The sequence below is a fragment of the Carcharodon carcharias genome, chromosome 2, assembly GCF_017639515.1.
Source record: "Carcharodon carcharias isolate sCarCar2 chromosome 2, sCarCar2.pri, whole genome shotgun sequence".
In the NCBI taxonomy this organism is placed as follows: Eukaryota; Metazoa; Chordata; class Chondrichthyes; order Lamniformes; family Lamnidae; genus Carcharodon; species Carcharodon carcharias.
The window spans coordinates 118192004-118217812 of NC_054468.1; the positions used below are offsets into that span (position 1 = coordinate 118192004).

The following is a 25809-nucleotide window of genomic DNA, read 5'->3' on the forward strand; positions in this document are numbered from 1 at the left end:
CTCCCGGGTAATTCAAGAAAGGCTTGAATGTATTCCTTTTGTTTACAGAGAACAAGTCCCTTCGTATGAATGTATGTCACTTCTAGCAAGCGCAAATAAGCGATATTATGAGTTCGGCTGATTATCTTAAATTGATTGTCAGTGTAGTTACTGGCACACTGGCGCAAGAAGTGCTGCCCAATTGCGGAATCACATTCAATAGTAGATGTTTTGTTTTAATTGGGTGGGATTTTCTGCACCCGCCTGCTGCCGCGATTCTATGGTCCCACCGCAAGTCAATGGACTCCTGGCTGGGGCGCCGCCTCGCCCGCGGGGGTCCCACCTGCAACGGGGCTGGAAAATCCCGGCCATTGCCTTTCATTTGATTTTATCTCTCCGTTTTTTCTTAGTGATTCTTTACCCCCTGCACCATCTTCAGCTGAGAGGAGGAGCAAGTTACACTGTGTTCAGACCTCAATACATAGTTAGCTTCCATCAGGCTCATGGCATCCTGAAACTAATATAGAGCTGGCAACACTCCAGGATTGTCCAGGAATCATCAGAAAATCTCCAGGAAACTGCCATGAGCAAACACAGGAGAAACATTATAGGGGCAATAAAAATTTTGTGTTTTTCAAAATTTTGTTTAAACACTTTTGTTTCTTGCTTGTTTTAAAAAAAAGAGTTGGAGGGAAAAGAACAGTTTGACTGAGAGTCTAGCATTGTCAAAATGGGCAACAAAGAGTGTGTTTGCTTTCCAGTTGGCCGTGGGAAGGTGAGACACCAGGACGATGAGCCTGTGGACCATCCAATGATGGGTGGGGGTTGGGCAGGGAAATTGGAGGTCCTGTGATCAAACCTCAAGGCATGTATCCAATTAGAGTTGGCAACCCTAGACTAGTATTATTTCAAATTTGCTTCTTTCTTGAAGCACCCAGCCTATGTTAAATAGATTAGGCTTATGTTTCCTCAAGTTTAGAAGACTGAGTGATAATCTCTTGTAAAGATATAAAATTCTCAACAGGGTTAACAGGGAAGTTGCTGGGAGGGTGTACTCCCTGGGTGGAGAATCTAGAACTAGGGGATCACATTCTCAGGATAAGGGGGTTGGCGATTTAGGACCGAGATGAGAAGCAATTTCTTCACTCAGAAGGTTGTGAATCTTAGCAATTCACTACTCCAGAGACGGTGGATGTTGATATTCAAGACAGAGGTTGATAAACTTTTGGGTACTTGGGGAATTAAGGAATATGAGAATAGTGCAGGAAGGTGTAGCTCAGGTAAAAGATCAGCCATGATCTTATTGAATGGCAGAGCAGACTTGAGGGACTATATGGTCTACTCCTACTTCTTAGGTTCGAATGCTCTTAATATGTTTTTGTGTTCAACTTCTCTCCACAGTGATGTGATGGAGATAGGCAAGCACGCCTTGAGGGTTGAAAGGAACCCACCTTTCACCATTCTGTTGTGGTGTATTTCAGTGTCACAGTGTGCATTATATGTCATTTCACAATCTCAGGCTGGGATTTTCCGGTCCCACCCACAGCAGGAATCATCATGGGCAGGACAGAAAGTTTGATGGACCAGCCAAAGGTCTGTGCCAGAGTGCCAGAAAATCCCGGCCTCATTATCTCATTTTTTTTTTAGCATTATTGGGGATGAAGAAGGACTAGCAGTTTTTTTATCCTTGTATAATGTTCATTCCCTGGTTTTAATCTACCATGTATTTAATAATTTAAAACCGAGGAGACAGCTACCTCATGGAGTTGTTAAAATGAGGTAATCAGCCTCTCACTCCTCTAAGACTGCAGAAAAACTAAAGTATCTCTTTGATGAGTTTTACGTTGACAGAAATGGGTTTTGTAATGCTGGAAACCCTGACAATGCAACCCTGCGGTGAACTAGGCTCCTGAAGAGGACCACATTTGATGAATTCATGCTAATTAGTAACATTGGGTGTCAGTATATAAGCAATTGCTGTGTCTGTAGCCTCGGTTCACATAAGCCGAACTTGTCCTAGTGACACTTCTTCATGTCTATTCTTGATTGACTCCTTTAGAAGTAGCAGATCGTATGTGAAATTGCATATTAAATATTAATAGCATTGCTGTGGGCTTAACACATTCTTTGTTTCTTCATTGAATTTGCATGTACATTGCCTCGCCTTTCATTTTATCATTCACCATTCAGCAATGTACATTTATCTTACTCCATCCTGGCCTTGGCTTGCTGGGTACAGGATTATCTCTGTTGTGTCAGCTCCCTTTAACTGTAAAGTATGGAAAATGAGATCCTTTCAGTATTCTGAACATGCGTCACTTTGTTTCTCCCTTTAAGACAGTGGCAAAGAAGACAAATGATGACTGTGCCACTGAGTCTATGGTTGCTGCGAAAACTGAGCAACCTCATTCTGCTGTTTGCTGAAGCTCATTTCATTGCTGAGTTTCTCATTTGTCACTGCTCACGCACCCAAGTTGGGACTTGGAACAGAAATAAATATTCTGAAGGGTGGATGCCTTTTGGACTCAATTCAACTAATTTCCGTATCTGTTGTAATCCCCGTAGACTCCATATTGTTCAACTAAGTTGCATTTGATTGTCTGATTATTAGTCTTTTTTTAATTAGGAAATATTATTTGCATGCGCAATTAAAAAATAATTGAAGCTGCATCTGATTAATCATATCAGATGACACAATTATTTGTCCCAGAGATCTGTCTCAGGATCTTTCAGACCAGATTGTTTTATAGCGATATTTACTTAAGCAATAAATAAAATTACAGTGAGCCTTATAAATCTGTTATATAGGGGAGTTTAAAATAGGCTGCTTATTAATGATGCATTATGTTCAAGGTTTCAATGTGCTACAGTATCTGATTGTCTTGTTTGGATTACAATAGTTGTTGATTATTATTTATAAATTACCCAGAATAGTTTTTGTTGCCTCTGGGTGATTTGTTATAATCCTCAGTGAATCAATCCTAAGAGGAATGAACCAAGACTGGCATTAATCATTTACAATATACTTACAGCACAGAAACAGGCCACTCAGCTCATCTGATCCTTGCCACTGTTTAAGTTCCACATGAGCCTCCTCCCACCCTCTCCATCTACTCCATCAAAATATTCTTCTATTCCTTTCCCCTCCTGTGTTTATCCATCTTTCCCTTGAATCAATTTATGCTGTCATGTGGTAGAGAGTTCCACATTCGAACCAATGTCTCACATAAAGAAGTTTTCCTCAATTTCTTACCTCTTTCACTATCTTTAATTTTCACCTCTTTCCATCCATTGGCCTCCTCATTGCCATTGGTTTCCCTTCTTCCCACTACCTGAGTCTCACTGCCATGTACCAGACCAGAACCACTCTCTCATCAACGTACCCCCTAAAGGTAATGATCCTTGTCTCTGTATGTCACAGGCAAGAACTTCTGTTCCCAGGGAGTTCCCCCTCATAGGCTGCACCAGGCGGGGCTCACTGCCATTAGGAGTGGCATTGAGGGGAGAAAGGGTTTGGTGAGTCCATTTGCTCACAGTCTCAGTACAAACAACACCTTAAGCCATGGGGTACTTTTGAAGTGTAGTCACTGTTGGAATATTGGTAATGTGCCAGCCTATTTACACAGAACAAGCTCCCACAAATAGCAATGTGATAATGATCAGATATTTTGTGTTTTTTATGTGTGATGTTGATTGAGGGATAAATATTGGCCAGGATACCAAGGATAGCTCCCCTGACATTCTTTGAAATAATGTTTGTTTAACATCTTATCCAAAATATGGCACTTCCGACAGTGCAGCATTCCCTCAGTATGGCATTGGGATGTCAGCCTGGATTTTTGTGCATAAGTCCTGGAGTGAGGCTTAAACCCACAAACTCCTGTCTCAGAGGGAAGGGAGCTACCCACAGATGTGGCTGACACCTGACAATGGGAAAGATGCTGGAGGGAAGTATTTCTGTGCTGCCATGCCGACTAGATCAACTAAAGACTGATCGTGGTGTGAAAAATTGATGCTTGCCATGAATGTAAAAATTCCACACAAGCGCCAGCTACTGACATGCTATTAATGTACTTGCCTCAGTCTGCTTTCTCGCTATTTTAAACATACTAGAAAGGGCGCAGAAGAGATTTCAGGGATGAAGAATTTTATCTATGAAGAAAGATTGGATAGGCCGGAGTTATTTTCTTTGAACAGGGAAGGCTGAGGGGGGATTTGGTTCAGGGGTCTAGATATAGTGGAAAGACCCATTTTCCATCAGTAAAGAGGTCAATAATCAGGAAACATAGATTTGAAGTAATTGGCAGTAATATTATACAGGTATTGAGAAATAATCTTTTCATGCAGAAGGTAGTGGAGATTTGAAACTGACAGCCTGAAAGTGTGGTAGACAAGGCAGAAACCCCCATCACATTTATATAAAAAAACACTTGGATCTACATTCAAGGTGCTGTAATCTACAGAGCTACTGACTAAGAGCTGGAAGGTAGGATTAGACTGGATATCTATTTTTTCGGCCGGCACAGACATGATGAGCTGAATGTCCTCATCCTGTGCCCTCGATCTTCCTATGTTTTGATGTTTGTTTGTTCTCAATCCAAATGGGTTCAGTTACAATCAAACAATCCAATATCTGGAGATTGGAATTACTATGGGTGGCTGGAAAATTGTACTGATTCATACCGTGCTATCAAAGTTAAGTTTTACAGAACAATGAAATTTTTCATGTAGAATGTGAAGGCGCTGCCACATTTTACTAATGCATAATTTAATTTTGATGACTGATCTATTGTATGGTATGTTTTCTACACCAGCTCTCTAAAATATTACAGTGTGGCTCACTTATGTGTGCTAGAAGCTACATATATTCACACACAGGGCCCTGCTGCCCTTTAAACAGAAAGGGCATGTTGACGCATGGTACCTTTTTCAACTAAATAAAAGCTTGGGGGATGCCATTCCCAGTTCATTCCCCATGGCTGTGTCTTGACCAATCAGAGTCAACCTGCCTGGTTTGAATTTAAACAAAAGCTTGGCAGTTAACTGTTCCCTGGTGCATTTTTCATGTCGACGCCTCTATCAATCAGAGCCCACTTGCCAACCAATTAGCACCCTTTCGCTTGCAGTATCAATTGTTGTTCCCTTTAGATTTAGTATCCTTGTGAATCTGTCCTGATGAGTGCAGGACAAAAATTTTTGACAGCATGTATCTTTTTTCAGCAATAATCAAGTTCTGAACTGCTAAGCAACTTTGGTTTCCCTGAAATGTCATCCTCAAAATTACTTCATACAGTAGTATATGGGTTAAGAAACGTTTGTGTAACTTGTTATTTGTAAATCCTGCTTCGAGTACCCGTACAACATAGGTAAATACATGACAAAGCCTTGGCCAATCAGAGTCGACTTGCCAACCCTTTTCTCCTGCCATACAAACTGATGTGACCATTTGAGATTTGGCATTCTTGCATTTGTCCTGATGAGTACAAGATGAAAAGCTTCAGCAACATGGCTGTCACTTTTCAGCAATATATGCAAATTACTTCCTTTCTCAGTCTTAGAATCATAGTGTGACACCACATGGGAGGAGGCGATTTGGTCCATCATATCTGTGCTGGCTCTTTGAAAGTGCTGTCCAATTAATTCCACCTTCCTGCTCTTTCCCCTTAGCTCCTTTTAAGTATATATCCAGTTCCCTTTTGAAAGTTATATTGAATCTCCTTCCTTAACAAAAATTAAAATTGGTGCATTTATTTCTAGGTGGATCGCATTATCTTCTGTGTTTTCTTGGAAAGTGACCATAAGATCTACAAGGAGAAGATGCTTCATCATTTTCCTATAGGTGCGTAATTTAAACAAGTGCAATTTTACAGAAAAGAAGTTTCATTGTTTGATACTTGATTCTTGCCAGTACTTGTGTTGCATGCATTAGCGTGTGACTGAAACTCTTGTGGAGCGAGGATCTGAGGTATTATATGGGAATCTTCATTCTCTCCAAATTCACAGAATCTCACAGTGCAGGAGAGGCCATTTGGCCCATCAAGTCTGCACTGACATGTGAGAAACACCTGACCTACCTACCTAATCCCATTTACCAGCACTTGGCCCATAGCCTTGAATGTTATGACATGCCAAGTGCTCATCCAGGTACTTTTTAAAGGATGTGAGGCAACCCGCCTCCACCACCCTCCCAGGCAGCGCATTCTAGACCGTCACCACCCTCTAGGTAAAAAAGTTTTTCCTCACATCCCCCTAAATCTCCTGCTCCTCACCTTGAACTTATGTCCCCTCGTGACTGTCCCTTCAACTAAGGGGAACAGCTGCGTGCTATCCAGCCTGTCCATGCCCCTCATAATCTTGTACACCTTGATCAGGTCCCCCTCAGTCTTCTCTGCTTCAAAGAAAACAACCCAAGTCTATCCAACCTCTCTTCATAACTTAAATGTTTCATCCCAGGCAACATCTGGTGAATCTCCTCTGCACCGCCTCCAGTGCAATCACATCCTTCCTATAATGCGGCGACCAGAAAGGCACACAGTACTACAGCTGTGGCCTCACCAAGGTTCTATGCAACTCCAGCATGACCTCCCTACTTTTGTAATCTATGCCTCGATTGATAAAGGTAAGTGTCCCAAATGCCTTTTTCACCACCTCACTAATATGCCTCTCCGCCTTCAGAGATCTATGGACACAAATGCCAAGGTTCCTTTGTTCCTCAGAACTTCCTACTGCCATGTCATTCATTGAATACTTCCTTGTCAAATGACTCCTCCCAAAGTGTATCACCTCACACTTTTCAGTGTTAAATTCCATCTGCCGCTTATCTGCCCACTTGACCATCCCGTCTATATCTTCCTGTAGCCTAAAACACTCAACCTCACTGTTAACCACCTGGCCAATCTTTGTGTCATCCGCAAACTTAGTAATCCTACCCCCCACATACTCATCTATGTCCTTTATGTAAATGACAAATAATAGAGGACCCAGCACAGACCTCTGTGGTACGCCACTGAACACTGGCTTCCAGTCACTAAAGCATCCTTCTGTCATCACCCTCTGTCTCCTACAACTAAGCCAATTTTAAATCCACCTTATAAAATTACCCTCTATCCCATGTGCATTTGCCTTCTTTATAAGTCTCCCATGTGGAACCTTGTCAAAGGCTTTGCTGAAATCCATATAAACTACATCAACTACACTACCCTCATCTACACACCTGGTCACCTCCTCAAAAAATTCAATCAAATTTGAGGTCTCAAATTCCTTATTCCTTATTTCTTTCACTCTAATTGACTTTGGAGTAGGGAAAAATATGGATTACACATCTTACCTCCCAGTATATGCCTTCATCTCTGTCAACATAAATCAGCAATAGATGACAACAATGGAACAACCAAAGAAATAAGCCACTTGTCAGTTAAGATCTTGTAACCCCCATTTTAAAGCGTATTCTCATATCAAAGAGCGAACAATATTTTACAGACCAAGCCATAGAAATGTTTATCTTCCTCCGGGATTACTCTTCACCGCCCCGCCACCCACCCCGCACCCCGCACCCCGCACACACACCCACCCCCCCCCCGCCAAACACCTGCCTTCATCTGCTCAAATGTCAGTAGCACTGCAAAAACAGATAGGATAGGAAACAAAAGCAAATTACTACGGCTCACCACGACCTTCTCAAGGGCGACTAGAGGTGGGCAACAAATGCTGGCCTAGCCAGCGACAGCCATATCCTGCGAGTGAATTTCTTTAAAAAAAACTTTGAATGGTCATATAAAGTACTACTTTAAATTTTTAGAATAAAGTATATTTCTGGAGGAAAAAACATGGTAGGTGATCACACACACCTCACAGATTACTTTTAGTCAATGCTTGTCTAGAATCCATTTTGGATTCACCTTTTAAAATCCAATGATCTGTTTTTTATTTGAATTGTTTTAAAAACAAGGCTACATTCATTCTTTTTCAGAAATAAGAGTGACCTTTATACCTGTCAAATCAACTTGGTAGAAGATATATAACACCATTTATGATCCCATAGTCAGATCACCTAAAACTGCTCATTGTACAAAGCAGCCACCATGGCCATGCAACATCACACACACACCATCCTGACTTGGAAAAATATCATCGTTCCTTCATCATCGCAGGGTCAAAACCCTGTTTACACCACATGGACTGCAGTGGCTCAAGAAGGCAGCACACCACCGCCTTCTTGAGGGCAATTGAGGATAGGCAACAAATGCTGACTGGCCATCGACGCCTACATCCTGTGAAATAGAAGGGCTGAGTGACCTACTCCTGCTCCTAGTTCACCAAAAGAGCAGGGCCAAATAGCCTACTCCTGTTCCTAGTTCTTGTGAATAAAGCAAAGTGAGGTTTTACACCCCATAAACCAGTCAAACAACCAGTAAGTCAAAAGGAAAATCCAGCGATTAATTTCAAGATGGTGAGGTTAAGTGTGGGAGCGTGATGATTTAGATAACAGTGGACGTTAGGAGGAAGAAGAACAGAAAATTCAGTGGAGCAATAAGCAGATGGCTGAAACTATAGATTGAAAAATACAGGAAGGAAGAAAGACTTGCATTAAAAAGGACTTTTCATGACCCCTGGATGTCCATAACGTTTTGCTGCCGTGAAGTACTTTTTGAAGTGTTGTCATTATTAACACACAGAGTCCTGCCTTTGAATGCAACTGATGTGACAAGAGAAAGAAAAGCAAGCATTCCCTGGAAAATAATAAACCTAAGCATTTGTTTTTGTACGGAAATGTTAATATTGTCAGAAGTAGAGCTAGCGCTATGCGCCACAGCAATTTAGTCAAAAAAATGGCATTTGAAAATGGCAGTGACACACACTGCAATCTGCAACATCTGCACAAAACTGGTAATCATCCTTACTGCTAATAAGTAAAAAGAAACAAAATGCTTGGAGGTTTGTGGAAAGATTGCAGAGCTAACAATCTATGGAACCAAGAGAAAATATTTGTCATTGTTCTCACAGCAGTGGTTGAGAATTTTTTTTAAATTTAGTGTGTTTCATAGTGCACAGTAATTGTATGATAAGTTTCTTCAAGAAGTGTGTCCTTCCTCAATTGCACAGTATAATGTAAGTGAACTTTTTTCTCTCAGAGGGTAGTGAGTCTTTGGAACTCTCTTCTTGAAAAGGTGGTGGAAGTAGAGTCTTTGAATATTTTTTAAGGCAGAGCTAGATAGATTCTTGATTAACAAGGGGTTGAAAGGTTATGGGGGGTAGGCAGGAATGTGGGGTTGAGGGTACATTCTGATCAGCCATGATCTTATTGAATGGTGGAGCAGGCTCGAGGGGCCGAGTGGCCTCCTCCTGCTCCTAATTTGTTTTTTTGAAAATGCTTTTCTTTGTGCAAGTCTGAATCCTCTACTGCCTGATTTTCCTTTAGTTGCCATACAGAGTTTTAGACCAGTGTGTAGGATTGCCAACTGTGATTAAATGTATTCCTGGAGGTTTCATCACATGACTTGCCCCCATGTTCCAGCCATTAGTCGGCCAACACCTCCATCCTTGTGACACACTGCCTTCCACACCAATTGGAAAGCAAAAAGACTCATTAACCAATTGGATTATGCTTGACTGTCAGTCAAACAGCCATTTTTCCCCATTTTTAATATTTTTATATCTGGTAAAGAAAAATGTTCCAAAAATGTTTTTTTTTTTAAATCTTTTAATGTCCAGATGTTTTTTTCTTCAGGGTTGCACACAGCAGTGTCCTGGAGATTGATCTTCAAGTCCTGGAGACTCCAGGTTAACCCTGGGGGTTTGGGAGGTGTGGAAAAATGTCTGAGCCTCCCTGTTAAGTACAGCAAACTGTACACTTGTAACAAATGGATTTGCTTATTAAAGCTTTGGGACACCAAATCTGTCACCATTTTTCCTTCATGTACTAACCTATTAGCCTTGAACAGAATAATCATGTCTCTCAACTGGTCAGCTACATCAGTGCTGCACTACAGTGCGGTAAAGTTTGATCAGAGCTGAGTCTCAGAAATTGCAGTCTGGTATCAAACCCCTGCCTTTTATGTGCAGTGTTCCAGGCCCAAAGTAGTGCTGGCGAAGCACTGACTGTTTGAATCAGTGATTGAAAGGCTTCAACTTTACAAATAGTGGGATATTTGGCACATTTAGCAAGACTGCAGAGTAAGGTTGCCAACCCTCCAGGATTGGCATGGACAAGATGGGCCAAATGGCCTCCTCCTGTGCTGTAACTTTTCTATGGTTCTATGATTGCCTTGGAGTTCTCCAGGAATCAGAGACAGAACTCTGGGTGAAAAATCATAGGGGAGTTTTAAAAATTGTATTTTCATTGAACACCTTTGTTCGTTGCCTATAAAAAACATCAGAGTTGGGGGAAAAGAGGCAGTTTCACTGACAGTCAAGTCGGTTCCAATCAGGTAACAAATTGGATAATAATGGGCTCTCTGGCCATGGGGAGGTGGGCACCACTCGGATGGACCAATGGCGGGAGTGTGGGGGTGGGTCAGTTAGCGGCAGTAGGTCATGTGATGACACCTCCAGGAATACACCCAATCCCAGTTTGCAATGCTACTGCAGAGTCCGGAAGTGAAGTTAACTTCATAAAGTGCATCAGGAATTAAACCACACATTCCTGACCCTCTGAGTTTGTAGACTTGCATAATCTATAACAAACAAAGGATTGTTTTGTATTGCTCGTATTAACAAAAGCATATTATTATTTTTAAAAATGAATTCTCAGGAAGAGTATCGTTAATTCACTGAGCCATTCTTTTGATTGGAAGCAAAGCTTTTATCAAAAGCCTTTCCCTCATTCCATTTCTGTCACAAAATTCCTTTCGGAGGACTTTCTCTGGGGGAGCTCCAGTAGGAAAGCCCAGTCCATTGGTGCAACCTGGCTTCATCTGAATCTTATATAAAAACAAAAAACTGTGGATGCTGGAAATCCAAAACAAAAGCAGAATTACCTGGAAAAACTCAGCAGGTCTGGCAGCATCGGCAGAGAAGAAAAGAGTTGATGTTTCGAGTCCTCATGACCATTCAACAGAACTGAGTAAAATTAGGAGAAGGGTGATATATAAGCTGGTTTAAGGTGCGGGGGGTGGGGGGGGGGGGCGGGGGGGGGGGGGGTGGCGGGGTATTGGGGGGAGAGAAGTAGGGGGGGTGGGGTTGTAGGGACAAGCAAGCAGTGGTAGGAGCAGAAAATCAAAAGATGTCACAGACAAAAGAACAAAGAGGTGTTGAAGGTGTGATATTATCTAAAAGAATGTGCTAATTAAGAATGGATGGCAGGACACACAAGGTACAGCTCTAGTGGGGGTGGGGTGGAATAAGACTAATAGGGCATAAAAGGTATAGATTTAAAAATAATGGAAATAGGTGGGAAAAGAAAAATCTATATAAATTATTGGAAAAAACAAAAGGGAGGGGGAAGAAATGGAAAGGGGGTGGGGATGGAGGAGGGAGTTCAAGAGCTAAAGTTGTTGAATTCAATATTCAGTCCGGAAGGCTGTAAAGTGCTTTGTCGGAAGATGAGGTGCTGTTCCTCCAGTTTGCGTTGAGCTTCACTGGAACAATGCAGCAAGCCAAGGACAGACATGTGGGCAAGAGAGCAGGGTGGAGTGTTAAAATGGCGAGCGACAGGGAGGTTTGGGTCATTCTTGTGGACAAACTGCAGGTGTTCTGCAAAGCGGTCGCTCAGTTTGCGACCTCTCTGACGCTGAATGTTCAGTGCTCAGCAAAGGCCTTAGTTTCATACCCTTACACCCTCATCTCAATGAATTTCGGGCTCGGCACAATGCTGAACTCTTCTTCTCCCGCCTTCGTCTCCCTGCTCACTTCTTTGGGCAGGAGTCCTCTCCCAGTTCAACGGATCCTTTTACCCACCTCCAATATTCTCCCTCCACCTGGACCCCTCCCTCTCTTGATCTTTTCATTGAGAACTGTCGGCGTGACATTAGTCGTCTCAATTTCTCTGCTCCTCTCACCCATTCTAATCTTTCTCTCGCTGAACTTACTGCACTCCGTTCTCTCAGGTCCAACCCTAACATTGTCATCAAACCCGCTAACAAGGGTGGTGCTGTTGTTGCCTGGCTCACTGACCTCTACCTCACGGAGGCTGAGCGTCAACTCGCAGACATTTCTTCCTACCTCTCCCTGGACCATGATCCCACCACTGAACATCAAGCCATTGTTTCCAGGACTGTCACTGACCTCTGGAGATCTTCCTCCCACAGCTTCCAACCTGATAGTCACCCAACCTCGGATGGCCCGCTTCTACCTCCTACCCAAAGTCCACAAACAGGACTGTCCCGGCAAACCAGTCATGTCAGCCTATTCTGCCCCACGGAACTCATTTCTCGTTATCTTGACTCCCTTCTCTCTCCCCTTGTCCAGTCCCTTCCCACCTACATCTGTGATTCCTCTGACACCTTACGTCACATCAACAATTTCCAGTTCCCTGGCCCCCAACCGCCTCCTCTTCACCATGGACGTCCAATCAATCTACTCCTCCATCCCCCACCAGGATGGTCTGAGGGCCCTTAGCTTCTTCCTTGAACAGAGGCCCGAACAATCCCCATCCACTATTACTCTCCACCGTCTGGCTGAACTTGTTCTCACACTGAACAATTTCTCCTTTAACTCCTCTCACTTCCTCCAAATAAAAGATGTGGCTACGGGTACCCGCATGGGCCCCAGCTATGCCTGTCTCTTTATGGGGTATGTGGAACATTCCTTGTTCCAGTCCTACTCCGGCCCCCTCCCACAACTCTTTCTCCGGTACATCGATGATTACTTCGGAGCTCCTTCAGGCTCTCGTCGGGACCTGGAAAAATTTATTAATTTTGCTTCCACTCTCCACCCCTCCATCATTTTCACATGGTCCATCTCTGACACTTCCCTTCCCTTCCTTGACCTCTGTGTCTCAATTTCTGGTGATAGACTGTCCACCAATATCCATTATAAGCCTACCGACTCCCACAGCTACCTCGACTACAGCTCCTCACACCCCACTTCCTGTAAGGACTCCATCCCATTCTCTCAGTTCCTTCGCCTCCGTCGCATCTGTTCTGATGATGCTACCTTCAAAAACAGTTCCTCTGACATGTCCTCCTTCTTCCTTAACTGAGGTTTTCCACCCATGGTCGTTGACAGGGCCCTCAACTGTGTCCGGCCCATCTCCCACCCATCTGCCCTCACGCCTTCTCCTCCCTCCCAGAAACATGATAGGATCCCCCTTGTCCTCACTTATCACCCCACCAGCCTCCGCATTTAAAGGATCATCCTCCGCCAACTCCAGCATGATGCCACCACCAAACACATCTTCCCTTCACCCCCCCCCCCCCCCCCCCCCCCCCCCACCCCAGCGGCATTCCGTAGGGATCGTTCCCTCCGGGACACCCTGGTCCACTCCTCCATCACCCCCTACTCCTCAACCCCCACCTACGGCACCTCCCCATGCATACGCAAAAGATGCAACACCTGCCCCTTCACTTCCTCTCTCCTCACCGTCCAAGGGCCCAAACACTCCTTTCAAATGAAGCAGCATTTCACTTGTATTTCCCCCAACTTAGTCTACTGCATTCATTGCTCCCAATGCGGTCTAATCTACATTTGAGAGACCAAACGCAAACTGGGCGCCCGCTTTGCAGAACACCTGCGGTCTGTCCGCAAGAATGACCCAAACCTCCCTGTCGCTTGCCATTTTAACACTCCACCCTGCTCTCTTGCCCACATGTCTGTCCTTGGCTTGCTGCATTGTTCCAGTGAAGCTCAACGCAAACTGGAGGAACAGCACCTCATCTTCCGACCAGGCACTTTACAGCCTTCCGGACTGAATATTGAATTCAATAACTTTAGATCTTGAACTCTCTCCTCCATCCCCACCCCCTTTCTGTTTCTTCCCCCTTCCTTTTGTTTTTCAAATAATTTATATAGATTTTTCTTTTCCCACCTATTTCCATTATTTTTAAATCTATACCTTTTATGCCCCGTTAGTCTTATTCCACCCCACCCCCACTAGAGCTGTACCTTGTGTGTCCTGCCATCCATTCTTAATTAGCACATTCTCTTAGATAATATCACCACCTTCAACACCTCTTTGTTCTTTTGTCTGTGACATCTTTTGATTTTCTGCTCCTATCACTGCTTGCTTGTCCCTACAACCCCACCCCCCCACTTCTCTCCCCCCAATACCACCCCCCGCACCTTAAACCAGCTTATATATCACCCTTCTCCTAATTTTACTCAGTTCTGTTGAAGGGTCATGAGGACTCAAAACGTCAACTTGTTTCTTCTCCGCCGATGCTGCTAGACCTGCTGAGTTTTTCCAGGTAATTCTGTTTTTGTTCATCTGAATCTTGCTGCCCAACTGTCTTCCTGAAATAGATGACCTGGGGGATCTCACAGACCTGCTGAGATCAGGAAGCCCAGAGGCCACCATCTAAATTCTGGGGCTGATCAGGTGGAATTGGCAGCGAGCACAGGAGCAGTGACTCAATCTTCCTTTGCACCTCCAAGCCCAATAGCCTGAGGTCACTACAAACATATGTTTTACATTTCTCTAACTTTTTCGTGTACTTAATTGACTGGACAGCATTTTAGGACCTGAGAAGTGCTATATAAATGCAAGTCTTTCTTTCTTTATACTGCTGGGTGTACATCAGGTTTCACTGAATAGAACATCTTGGGTTGAACATTCCAATCAGCTGGCTGTTAAAATTGCACTGCGACACGAATGACATTACAGGGTCCCATAAGAACGTCATAAATGGCAGCAGGAGTAAGCCATTTGGCCCCTCAAACCTGCTCTGCCAGTCTCTTAGATCATGGCTGATCTGATGTGGCCTTAACACCAGTTTCTTGTCAGTCCTATCTAACTTGGCCTTGAGTATATTCGATGACCCAGCCTCCACTGCTCTCTGGGGGAGAGAATTCCGAACAATAATGACCATCAGAGAGAAGAAATTCCTCATCTCCATAATAAATGGGAGGCCCCTTATTTTTAAACTGTGTCCCCTAGTTCTAGATTCCCCCACAAGGGGGAACATCCTTACAGCATCCACCCTGTCAAGCCCCCTCAGGATCTTAATGTTTCAATAAGATCACCTTTCATTTTTCTAAACTCCAATGAGCACAGGCCCAACCTGCCCAACCTTTCCTCATAAGACACCCTCGTCATCCCAGGCATCAGTTGGGTGCAGCTTCTCTGAACTGCCTCCAATGTAAGTTTATCCTTCCTTAAGTAAGGGGACCAAAACTTAGAGCACGCAGTACTCTAGTTTTACATTTACAATTTACATTTATTTATAAGACATCAGACAGGTGCCTCTGCCAAAAAAAAGCAGCAGCGTATATGGCCACATGACACAACATGTCACTCAGATTTTAACGGCCTTCCTGCCCACTTTCCACTTGGCAGACGGGATTTAAAACCACAACCAATGTCCCACAACCCACCCCCACCTGTCCATTTTATGAACCACTTCCTTGTTTTTCATTCATTTGTGGAACGTGAGTGTCACTGACATTTATTACCCATCCCTAATTGCCCTTGAGAAGGTGGTGGTGAGCCACCTCCTTGAAGTCCTGCAGTCTGTGTGCTGTAGGTACACCCACGGTGCTGTTTGGGAGGGAATTCCAGGATTTTGATCCAACCACAAGGTCATAGATTTAAAATAATCAGCGCAGGAACTAGATGCGAAAAGAGGAGAAATTCTTTCACACAGAGTATTGCTAGGATCAGGAACACACTACCTGAAAGGGTTGGAGAATCAAGAGGTTCCATTGGACTTTTTAAAAGGTAATTGATCACTCAAAGAGGACTGAATTGCAGGGTTATGGGGAGAAAGCTGAGGTGTGGGACTAATTTGGACAGCATTTCAAAGAGCCAGTAGAGGCATGACAGATTGATTGGCCTTCCTCTGTGCTGTATCATTCTAAGATTCTATTTGTAGCCTGTCCACTAAATACCAGTTGGCCTGGCATAGCAGAATTGATGACTTCAGTGAAAATTAATTTTTCCCAAGCCCTCCAGGGTTGGTAAATGAATTACATTCTTGTCTGGAGTAAATAAATTACCTTCCAAAAACAACTATTTTGAGGATCAGCCTACAGGAACCAAGAGAACCTGTTTAAATGTACATTGGGCAAAGGTGTTACAACAAGAAGAAAATTAAAGTTGTTCATAAGATACTGATTTATTTACTGTTATAAGGCACTAATTGCACTCCCAATATGTTAGGAATTTTCTCACTCTTCTTAAAATAATAGTGTTACCCATGAGCAGTCAGTACTTGCCCCTTACTGATATCTATGTCCATACTCTTGACGTTACGGTTTTTCACTCTTATGAAAGTGATTGTTTATCGAGCCATGTAAACACTGCAGCTACAAGAGCAGGTCAGAGGCTGAGAATTCTACAGCAGTAACATACGAACATATGTATATACAAACATACGAATTAGGAGCAGGAGTAGGCCCCTTAGCCCCTCCAGCCTGCTCCGCCATTCAATAAGATAATGACTGATCTGATTGTGACCCCAACTCCTCATTCCTGCTCATCCCCATTAACCTTTGACTCCCATGTTAGTCAAAATCTATCTATCTCTGCCTTGAAAACATTCATTGACCCCGGCTCTACCACTCTCTGGGGAAGGGAATTCCAAAGACTCATGACCATCTGAGAGAAAAGAGGTCTCCCCATTTCCATCTTAAATGGTTGACCCTTAATTTTTAAACTGTGTCCCCTAGTTCCAGACCCCACCACGAGGGGAAACATCCTTTCAGCATCTACCCTGTCAAGTCCCCTCAGCATTTTATATATTTCAGTAAGATCACCCCTCATTCTCCTAAACCCCAATGGATACAGTCCCTGCCTGTCCACCTGTCCAATCTTTCTTTATAATCTAACCTCCACCCCCACCCCCATCCCAGGTATCAGTCGAGTGAACCTTCTCTGAACTGCTTCTAATGAATTTATATCCTTTCCCAGATAAGGATTCCAAAACTGTACACGGTACTGTACTCCAGATATGGTCTCGCCAACGCCCAGTACAACTATGGCAAAATTTCCCTACATTTATATTCCATTCTCCTTGCAATAAATGCCAACATTCAACTTGCCTTCCTAATCAACTGCTGTGTCTGCATACTAACTTTTTGTGATTCATGTACCTGGACACCCAGGTCCCCCTGTATCTTATCTCCTGACTACAAGGCACAAGCCAGAAGTGTGATGGAATACTTTCCACTTGCCTGGATGATTGCGGCTCCAACAACGCTCAAGAAGTTTGACACCATCCAGGACAAAGCAGCCCGCTTGATCACCCCATCTACCACCTTAAATGTTCACTCCCTCCATTAGCAGTACACAGTGGCAGCAGTGTGTACCATCTAAAAGATGCACTGCAGCAACTCACCATGCCTCCTTCAGCAGCATCTTCCAAACCCGTGATCTTGACCACATAGAAAAACACAGGCAGCAAGTGCACGGGAACACCACCATAGAATAGAATCACAGGATGGTTGGCCCATCAGGTTTGTGCTGGCTCTTTGCAATTGCAGTTCATCTAGTGCCATTCCCCGCCTTTTCCCCATAGCCTTGCAAATGATTCCTCTTCAGATGATAATCCAATTCTCTTTCAAAAGGCACAATCAGATCTTCCACCTCCACACTGTCAGGCAGCACATTCCAGACCCTAATCACTCGCCACGTTAAAAAGATTTACTCATGTCACCATTGCTTCTTTTGTCAATCACCTTAAATCAGTGCCTTCTCATTCTCGATCCTTCCACCTGTGAGACGTTTATCCCTGTCCACTCTGTCTAGACCCTTCATTGTACAGATTTAATATAATTAGCAAAGGAAACAAAAGTGTGATGAGGAGAAAATTTTTTACACAGCGAGTAGTTAGGGTCTGGAATGCAGTGCCTTAGAGTGTGGTGGGGGCAGGTTCAATTAAAGCATTCAAAAGAGAATTAGACTGTTATGGGTAGAAGGCGGGGGAATGGTGCTCAATGAGTTGCTCATTCGGAGAGCCGGTGCAGACACAGTGGGCCAAGTGGCCTCCTTCTGTATCATAAAGATTCTGTGATGATTTTGAACACGGTACCTCCATCAAATATCCTCCCAACCTTCTCTTCTCCAAGGAGAGCTGCCCCAGCTTCTCCAATCTATCCACATAACTGAAGTTCCTCGTCCTTGGAAACCTTCTCATGATTTTTTTTGTGCAGTCTCTCTAAAGCTTTCAGGTCCTTCCTAAAAGCACAATACTCCAGTCAAGGCTAAACCAGTGTTTTATACAGGTTTATCATAACTTCCTTGTTTGTGTACTTTATTTATAAAGTCCCCATTTGTAAATCCCAGGAAACCATATGTTCGCGTAACTACTCTCAACCTCACCCTGCCAGCTTCAGTGATTTATGCACATATACCCACAGGTCCTCCTGTTCCTGCATCCACTTTAGAATTGTATCTTTTATATTGCATCTCCCCATTCTTCCTACAAAAACGAATGACTTCACACTTCTCTGCGCTAAATTTCATCTATTACTTGAAGTAAAGTGCAATTCTAACTTGTTAAAGACATTAAAGAAAGAGGCAGACACAGATGTGTATTCCTAAATGCTATTTTATCTAGCTTCATTTGCAGTGATTTGGTCAATACAGTTACAAGGTGTCACAGCAGATGTAAGTTGACTTTTAGTGACAGAATTGAAATCTGTGGAAGAAGAGCAGCAACTTAATTGTAAACTTCTTCGTTTCTCTGATTCAGCTGGGTTTTGCTCAGTAGCAAACATAATGGAGCTATTTTTGATGTCAAGATTGCAATATGGCCTTAGTGTATTTTGCGGTCTATATTCAGTGTGTCACCATTTGGTCTCTCATGCTCGGCTGCTTTTCGGAGGTTGAAATTGGCGACAAGACAAAACAGATGACAGTGAATCGTCAACAGGTTGGAGTCGCTGGAAAAGAAAGTTGGGGAAACTAGTTGCCTGTTTTGCATTAACATTGAGGAGCAATTTCACCCCTTTGGTGATATGAGCATGAAAATCAGATCTCTCGTTCTGTAACTGCATGCTGCTGTGACATTGGACAATGCTGCAGACTTCAGAAAAATGGCTCTGCCTCACATGATGTGCTGTAATTTTTCCGCTCAGTTGTTACACCATATTGTTTTTCTAAACTGCTTGGCCATTTATGCTGTCGGTGCTTTACTTTGTTAAACACTCTTCCTATTTTTAAAAGCCCTCTTGAGTCTTCTGACGTTTGCTCTGCACACATTTCAGAACCTCCTCCAGTTTTCTGAACAGAGTCTGATGCTAAATACCTTAGATTACCACAAGGTAAATCCCACTTCAAGTGTCTTAACCAATCAAAGACTAATTTGCTCACTCAGACCCCCTCTTAAAGATGTCACTCAGGTACCCAGATCAGTCTTAGAGACGTTGTCACTGTCAACTTGGGAACTTGAGCATGATAACATGTAATCAGAAGATTTATTACAAAATGCTTTCTCTGTCATAAGACTGCTTTTAGTTCCAAAGCAACACCTGAGGCCATTTAACCTGAAGGAAAATTCTTTTGGCTGGCCAATGCCATCTGCTCCTCGACATAGGGGAACCTCTTTTGTCTGAACATCTAAACAAAGACCTGAATTAACCGCTTTGCTTCGGTTAGAACTTTCAGCAGGCCATAGTGCTGAACTTACTGCCAGATTTGGTGTTTTTCTAAAAGAAAAAAATATCTTGAATATAACACTTTTCATGACCACCAAAGTGTTTTACAGCCAATGAATTACTTTTTTAAAGTGTAGTCACTGTTGTAGGAAACACGGCAGCCAATTTGCACACTGCAAGCTCCCACGCACCGCAATGTGATAATTATCTGGTTTTGTGACGTTGATTGAAGGAAGAATATTGGCCAAGGCACCAGGGAAAACTCCTCCTGCTCTTTTTCAGAATAGTGCCACAGGAACGTTTACATCCACCCAAGCAGGCAGATTGGGCCTATGTTGAATGATTCTTCTGAAAGTCGGCACCTCGAGCAGGGCAGCACTCCCTCGGTACTGCACTACAGTTTCTGTTTTGATTTTTGTGCTCAAGCCCTGGAGTGGACATGAACATGAACCTTGTGATTGAGAGGCGAAAGGGCTGCCAACTGAGAGCTGACACTTATTCAAATAGGGTGGACCTCCTCACATTGACTTCATGCAATAGCACATGCACTTCGCAAGCTGCTCCATTGTTGCCCTACCAATTCTGTTTCCTGTCCCCACACTTGCTTTACCTTCTTTTTGGTTTTGATCTGCAGGCACTTTTAGTGGCATAGTGGTTATGTCACTGGACTAGCAATGCAGAGGCCTGTACTAATGATTCAGAGACATGAGTTCAAATCTCAACCATGGAAGATTGGGGAATTTAAATTAAAATAAATGTGGAATAAAAAGTGTGTGTCAGGAACAACAACCAAGAAACTACTGGATTGTCATAAAAACCCATCTGGTTCACTAATGTCTTTTAGGGAAGGAAATCTGCTGTCTTTACCTGGCCTGGTCAATATGAGTGACTTCAGACCCACAGCACTGTGGTCAACTCTTACTTGCCCTTTAAAGTGGCCTAGCAAGCTATTTGGCTGTATTTAGGAAGGCAGCTCACCACCACCTTCCCAAGGGCAATCAGGGATTGGTAATGCCCACATCCTGTCAATGGTATTTTTTGAAAAAGTGGCTGAATCCCTTTAATTGTACACTAAGGCCCTTTAAGGCCTGCTGCTCCCATCCTCTCCCCTGGGTAAGTATGCACAAGTTATGAGTAATCTTAGATCGTTGGGTAGATTTTCTGGTCCTACAGTCTCTGTACCATAATCAAAAAAGTTACCAATTACCTACAGACCCATATGTATTTGAGGGAAATGCACAGGGAAATAACCATGTATAAAATTACCCCAGGGGAACAGTATTATTTATGTTGCTAATTATGCCAGACTTCCATTTCAGAGAGTGCCATCATCAACTTTCTTTGGACGCTCAGTTTCTCAGCACAGCCACTACACCCGTTATTAGTACATAGATGGATGGAGGTCAGTCAAGAGTCAGCATAAGCTGTAACTTGATCTCAAAGGGGATAACTTGTAAATAACACCAGGTTACTGTTTGGTGTACTATCCCTTACCCTGATGACAAACATCCCCCTCTTAGAAACTGGGCATTCAGCTCCAGGGTAGACAAATAGAATTCTTTTAGAACCAGACATCCACAGAACATACCTGTACTGTGATTGTACCCAGAGCTGGCAGGGAAATCCAACTTCCTCCTCGATGTTATTGTTGGTTGCAAGCCCACTGATTAATGTTTAACCACCTTTTTCTCAAGAAGCAAACAATCCTTCAAAGATCATTGCCCCAAATAAATGGATTCTTTAAAATCCCTGAACATACACTGGCTGGGATTCCCCAGTCCTGCCCACAGCGGAAATTGTCTGGACCGGAAACTTTGAAAAGCAGTCAGAAATCCATTGACTTTGGGCAGGAGTGAAGGGACCAGAAAATCCCGCTCAACAACTGCACTCGTCAAGATCTTCCAATATGTTTAAGCGCCCTAAGATATCAAATCCACTATTGTAGAATGATGGTGAAATCAAGTCCATTTGTTCTTAGGACATTGTGGACGCGCTTCTACGCTTGTAAGAAACAACTGTCAAGTGAATATCTTCATCTATTCAGGAGGCACATAATGTCATACAGAAAAGATTTATTTTATGGGGTAGGGTTGACTGTTCAGCTGTAAACTCCAACATTTCAACAACCCTGGTTTATCTGTAACACTTGTTTAAGCACAGCCTCAAACCTATCCGTGTTAGAGTTGGCCTAGGAGCTATTCAAGCTTTCCATTCCCTTGTAGATGAAAATTCATCCAAGAACTATCCCTGAAGTCCAGCTTTATAAAGGAGGGGGCTGAAGATATCTGTTGACTTTTTGCCAAACCCCAGGACCAATGGTGGTATAGGAACAAAGGAACATAGGACTTAGGAGCAGGTGTAGGCCATTCAGCCCTTCAAGCCTGCTCCGCCACTCAATAAGATCATGGCTGATCTGGTTGTGGTCTCAACTCCACTTTACCGTCTGCCTCCCATAACCCTTGACTCCCTTGTCTATCAAAAATCTAACTCTGCCTTGGATAAGTTCAATGACCTAGCCTCCACTGTTTTCTGGGGAAGAGAATTCCACATACTAACAGCCCTCTGTGAGAAGAAAACTCTCCTCATCTCCTTCTCAAATGGTAGATCTCTTAACCTTAAACTATGTCCCCTAGTTCTAGTCTCCCACAAGTGGAGACATCCTCCCAGTATCCGCCTTGTCAGTTCCCCTCAGGATCTTATATGTTGCAATAAGATCACCTCTCAATCTTCTAAACTCCAATGGCATAGGCCCAACCTGTTCAACCTTTCTTCATAAGAAGCCCCTCTTCCCATAATAACTTAATCGTAACTTCATCCTCATAAACAAATGACTGCTTGCTCTGGAGACAGGCAAATTATGCCTTTAAGTATGTGGACTTAAAGTAAGATATTCAGCTTCAGGTTTTCATAATAAAGTCCTACTACATTTTGAAACAAATTACTGCAGATGCTGGAATTCTGATAAAAACTGAAAATGCTGGAAATACTCAACAGGTCTGGCAGCATAAGAGAAACAGAGTTAACATTTCAGGTCATGACTTTTCATCAGAACAACATTATATTTGGTCTAGCTATTTGACCATAATATTCTTTCACCTTACCTACATAAAGTTGCATGAATTCAGAATTACTTGAGATTATGATGCTTATGTTGTTTCTAAGCAGCAAACAGAGGTTTGACCTAATTGGCAAAAAGAACCAGCGGCTCCAGAAGAAACGTGCTTTTTTATGCAGGGAGTTGTGAACTGGAATGCGCTGGTTGAAAGCACATTCAGTAGTTACTTTCGAAAGAGTGTTGGATAAATATTTGAAGAGAATGAAGTGCAGGGTAATGGGGTAAAACCAAGCTAGTGGGACTAGTTGGATAGCTCTACCAAAGAGCTAGCATGGGCATGATGCGCCAAATGGTCTCCTACTCTGCTGTATCGTTCTATATTCAGTTACATTTCTCATACATCAAGTACAGATTTCAGACTATTGATTCCATTCAAGTTCATGACACAACATGTCTGATGATCGTTCAAAATTCTGATGCCTGTATCCTAAATTGCACATATAGATGGTTATTTTGTCTGGGATAAATCTTCTGATAACCCTGCCATCCACCAGTGCATTTCTTGGTCATATGCAGGATTTTTTTTTTAATGAACTGGTAGGACAGCAAGCATTAGAATGCTTATTCTAACAAAGATATAGTCATTAATTTGGGATTCACTTCTGCCCCCTTAAAACTGTGGTTGTTGGGTTAGGAAGTGCATGCTTGTAATGTCTAATACTAAATAAATGCTTATAAAAGCATGTGAAGATAGGCTCCAGTTCTATTCTTCACCTACAGCCTTTTTGAAATATAACAATCCTCACATCTTTACTAAATGTTTTTCATTCTTCTGAAAATTATGATTGTTGAGATCATTCAAAATTCTGATGCCTGTATCCTAACTTGCACCAAGTTCCTTCTAATCATCACTCACGTGCTCACTGACCTACATCAGCCCAACAACGCCTCGATTTTAAAATTTGCATCTTTGTTTTCAAATTCCTCCATGCTCTTGCTCCTCCCTATCTTTGTAACCACTCTAGCTCTACAACATCCTGAGACGTCTGCAGTCCTCCAATTCTGCCCTCCCGAGCATTCCTGATTTTAATCGCTCCAATATTGCTGGCCATACCTTCAGCTGGCTAGACCCTAAGCTCTGCTATTTCCTCCTTAAATCTCTCTGCCTGCTTCTGTTCTTTTAAGATCTTCGGATAAAAATCCACTGTTCTTCAAAATAGTGCCATGGGCTACATACATCTGAGAGGGCAGATGGGCCTCAGTTTAATGGGCTCATCCAAAAGACAGCACCTCTGACAGTGCAGCACTCCTTCAATACTGCACCATAATACCCACTTTTTAAAAAAAAAATTCAGGAAAGGAAACAGACCATACATCATTAGATTGGACGATATAATTATTAATACACTAAGAATATATTAAAATATCATCAATAAGCCACCTAGTGGCACATTTCCTTCCAATTTTCTTATTATTTGTAGCTTGCCAGATATAGGTTTAATTAATTTGTATTTATTTTCATCCATTAATTCCAGCTTTGGCAAATCCAAATGGGATAAAGCATTTGTTCAGGAGTTTTATGTTACTAAGAAGTAATAGACTATGCTTTGGGATTTGTTGTCAGGAAACATATATCATCATTTATTCATGCCTCTAATAATGTGCTGCATATCTTTCAGGACATTTAAGCCACTTGTTTCTCTGAGCAAAGCATTAACGTTTTTCGTGTTTAAGAACTTCCATGCAAAGTTTTAATGCTGTGTTGTTATATTCTGGGAGTGTGATTGACAGAATAGCCTACAAGAGATGCTCCTTGTTGCAGTAATCAGCTGAAGTGTCCTTCATGGGCACTTAGAAAATAACATGCAATTGTCTAATTCAGACAGTAGACAAGCAACAGACTTGATTCAACAAACTAATGTTCATGACAGGGGAATATAAAGGAAAGGTAAGCTTGTCAAAGGCCTAGTGATTGCATTATTTCTTTTTGCTCTTCAGATGAAGAAGATCTGCATGAAAGCTCCCCAACTACAAAGAAGTACAGAAATAAAGAATCGTCACAGAAGAGTGATGATAAGATTGAAGGTATGAGAATTTTATTTGCAATATGTAACCCTAAACAGTACCCCAGTAACATGGTACACGTGTTTATATCCTACAACTGGAAGTGGGAACATAATGCTTATTGGAAAAGGAAGTTGGGACACAATGCTGTCATTACAAAAGGAGGGCAAGGATTTGGAACTGATTATTAGAGGCTCATGGAACACATATTACACTTTATTCCAATGTCATGCAGCTTTTAAAAATTCATTCGTGAGATGTGGGCATTGCTGGCAAGGCCAGCATTTGTTGCCCATCCCTAATTGCCCTTGAGAAGGTGGTGGTGATCCGCCTTCCTAAACCTCTGCAGTCCACATGGTGTAGGTACACCCACAGTGCTGTTAGGTAGGGAGTTCCAGGATTTCGACCCAGCGACAGTGAAGGAACAGAAATCACAAAATTGTTACGGTTTCGGAGGCCATTTGGCCCATCATGTCTGCACCGGCTCTTAGAGCATTTTAACTTAGTGACAATCTCCTGCCTTTTCCCCGTAACCCTGCACATTGTTTCTATTTAGATAATCACCCAATGCCCTCTTGAATGCCTCAATTGAAACTGCTTCCACCACACTCCCAGGCAGTGCATTCCAAACCCTAACTACTCGCTGTGTGAAACAGTTTTATTGCACCTCGCATTTGCTTCTTTTGCAAAACACTTTAAAATTGTGCTCTCTGGTTCTCGAACCGTTTAAGAATGGGAACAGTTTCTCCCTATCTGCTCTGTCCAGACCCAAAAATATGATTCAAGGTCAGGCAAGTGAGTGACTTAAGAGGGGAACCTGTCGGTGGTAGTGCTCCCATGAGCCTGCTGCCCTTGTCCTTCTAGGTGTTAGAGATCATGAGTTTGGAATGTGCTGCTGAAAGCTAGAAATGAAGAGGGACTCTCAAAACTGAGCATGTTCCATTGGAGAGAAGTTTAAAATAAATCATGACCCAAGCTTCTAGAAAAAAAATAAGAATTCAGCACAAACAATATTATTATCT

The 25809-nt window shown here is 42.8% G+C and overlaps 1 protein-coding gene across 1 annotated transcript in view; it reads left to right on the forward strand.

Annotated features, from left to right (window-relative positions):
* macrod2 (mono-ADP ribosylhydrolase 2) overlaps window positions 1–25809 on the forward strand; it is an 897762-nt gene that overhangs the window by 817148 nt on the left and 54805 nt on the right. The window contains exons 10-11 of the mRNA XM_041212085.1: window positions 5737–5818; window positions 24722–24808. Of these exons, the coding sequence (XP_041068019.1) occupies window positions 5737–5818; window positions 24722–24808 (169 nt within the window). The remainder of the gene's footprint in view (window positions 1–5736; window positions 5819–24721; window positions 24809–25809) is intronic.